General features: G+C 57.0%; 1 protein-coding gene across 1 annotated transcript in view; it reads left to right on the top strand.

The window, feature by feature from the left end:
* Positions 1 to 2,512, top strand: part of KCNH4 (potassium voltage-gated channel subfamily H member 4) — a 16,456-nt gene extending 13,944 nt beyond the window's left edge. The window contains exons 15-17 of the mRNA XM_007447170.1: positions 17 to 50; positions 812 to 885; positions 2,117 to 2,512. Of these exons, the coding sequence (XP_007447232.1) occupies positions 17 to 50; positions 812 to 885; positions 2,117 to 2,512 (504 nt within the window). The remainder of the gene's footprint in view (positions 1 to 16; positions 51 to 811; positions 886 to 2,116) is intronic.
* Positions 2,513 to 2,719: the final 207 nt, after the last annotated feature.

The following is a 2,719-nucleotide window of genomic DNA, read 5'->3' as shown; positions in this document are numbered from 1 at the left end:
CAGCAGGAGGCCTGAGCACCCTAGGCCTCACTCACAGGCCCCTCCTACAGGTAAGGGCCAGCAGTGGACTTCAACTCACGTCACCCATTTATCGGCCGTCCATCCATCCATCCCACATGTAGTAAGGGCTTACCAGCTGCCAGGTGCTGTGCTAGGAACACACAGATGACCGAGACCTGGTCCACACTCTTAGCGAGCTTCCAGTCTAGTGGGGGAGACACCTGTGTACTCAGATAAACAATTCCAGAACAGGGTGCTAAGTGCCGTGATCGAGACAAAGAACAGGGCTCTGAGGTAGGAGAGGAGGGAGCCTCTAACCCTGCCTCCTAGAGGAGGGGACATTAGAGGTGGGTCTTAAAGGGTGGGCAGGAGTTTGAGGGGTGGAGCAAGGCGGTTGGTGAAAGGTATAGAGGTATGACCAGAAGAGCAGTTGTGTTCAGATACCGAAGAGAAGGGACTTCCCTGGCAGTCCAGTGGTTAAGACTCCGCGCTCCCAATGCAGGGGGCACGGGTTCGATCCCTGGTCAGGGAACTAAGATCCCGCATGCCACACGGTGTGGCCTAAAACAAAAACAAAAACAAAACAGATACCAAAGAGAAGCTCCATGCTTCTCCGTGGGGTGGAGTGGGGAGGGGCTGGGGAAGTGAAAGGGCCACGAAACCATCCTGAAGAGCTTGGGTTTCCCAGCATCCTGACCCCAGAACGTCCTCTCCCCTTGCCCTCTGCCTGCCCAGTGAAGGGCCCAGCCCAGGCTGTAGACTCGAGCTCCCTGTACTCACCCAGCATCCCTTCTCCCCACTCCATCTGCAGGGACCATGCCCAGCCGGGAAGTGGCCACTGAGGCCGAGGAGGTGAAGGAAAAGGTCTGCAGACTGAACCAGGAGGTGGGTTGGGGCTGGCCCCTCCCCTCCAACCTTGGGATCAGAGATGTGCTTAGTATAGGAGCATTTCAAAGGGTTCGGAGCCAGAGTCCTGAATCTGGATATTCACACTAGCTGGGAGACCCTGGGCAAGTCCCACAATCACTCTGAACTTCAACTTCCTCATCTGAAAATGGGGAAATCAATACGTTCTTCCCAGAGTTGTGAGGATGAGATGAGGGCGCATACATGCCTGGCCCAGTTCCTGGCACACTGTAAGTACTCAGGGACAGCTACTACCATCCCTCCAGCTGGCTCAGGTGGTCCAGCCAGAAGAGGGCCTCTCCTCCCTCCACGCCATGGGATTTGCTCCTGCTGGGGCCCTCCCCCCACTAAGTCACATGCTCCAGTCCTTTCCAGCCCCCTCCCCCGACGAGTGGGGCAGAGGACTGGGAGGCTGAGCAGGCCTTCAACCCCAGGGGACCTGGACCCTCAGGTCTGAATCCTGGTCGGAAAGAGCCCTGATCCTGTTTGCCCAGGCTGTGCCTCCGCCTCCCCCTCAGGGATGTCAGAGCTGCGTCCACAAAGCAGCCAGGTCGAGCCCTTGAGCCCTCGGGAGTGCTCTGGGCCTTCCCTGGGTTCTGATAAAGAGCAGGCATCCCATGGGGCGCACCTGGGCTGGGGCGGGCCCTGAGGCTGGGGGCGGAGCCAGCTCCGGTTTGGCAGGATTCAAGGTCAGCCCCGCTTCCGCATGCGGTTCTTCTAGACCAGTGGTTTCCCAACTTGGGTGTCCATCAGTACCCAGAGAACCTGTTAAAATGCAGACTCCTGGGCTTCACCCAATGTGGAATGTCTGGGCCCAGAGATTGGCATTTTGACAAGCTTTTCAGTTGATTCTGTACTCCCTGAAATTTGAAAAACGCTGAATAGACACTTGAGCTCGTGTGGTGTATCACCTGAGAGTAAGCCTGCATCTGTCATTTCGCAGCTGTGCGGTCTCTTTGAGCACATTTTTCTACATCTTGTCAAAGTGTGTGTGGTGAGGAGTAGCAATAGCTGTCGTCCCAAATCCTTTTTGGAAAGAGGCTGGGGTATTTACATCTAGACAAAAATAACCCCTGTCCTGTCTTCTTCTCAGGGTGGCCATGAGCCGAGATTGGGTATGAAAGAGCTTTGTAAACTGTAGAAGGGAGTGCACCTAGGAGGGTGGTGATTGTTATGGCACCTGGGAGATAATTTGATGTGTTTTCAACAGATCTCCCGTCTCAACCAGGAAGTGTCTCAGCTTAGCCAGGAGCTTCGACACATGATGGACCTGCTACAGGCCAGGCTGGGTCCCCCAGGCCACCCAACAGTCTCGGCTTGGCCCCCAGATCCTCCTTGCCCACCACAGAGGCCTCCATGCATCTCTCCCTGTTTGTCCAGACCACTGCCTGGCCTCCAGGATACTACCCTCGCTGAGGTCCACTGCCCAGCCAGTGTGGGGACAGCAGAGATGGGGGCTGCCCCCCCCTACCTGAGACCCTCCATGCTGTCCCCTTACCCCTCAGAGCCTGACCCTCTGGGACCCTCCCCAGTGCCAGAGGCCTTACCTCCGAACTCAAGCCTCATGAGGCACAGCTTCCGGTCCAGGTCAGACACGTTCCACTGACCCTGGCCACGGGCCCAGGCCTGTTTGGGGTGGGCACTGACGCCTGCCATCCAGGGAGGGGCTGGGCCCCTTGGCCTCCTGCCTTGGGTTAGCAGCCACCAGATGGTCTGGTTGGCTCTGGATTCTCTGACCTTTTTAACAAAGCCTGGTCACTTCTGACCCTTTGCCTTTTCCAAACCCTCCTCTATTCTCCTCTGTGAGGGGAGC

Source organism: Lipotes vexillifer, unplaced genomic scaffold, assembly GCF_000442215.2.
Source record: "Lipotes vexillifer unplaced genomic scaffold, Lipotes_vexillifer_v1.1 scaffold541, whole genome shotgun sequence".
Classification (NCBI taxonomy): Eukaryota; Metazoa; Chordata; class Mammalia; order Artiodactyla; family Lipotidae; genus Lipotes; species Lipotes vexillifer.
Note: the sequence above shows the minus strand (reverse complement) of the source record. Positions and strands in the feature narration are given on the sequence as shown.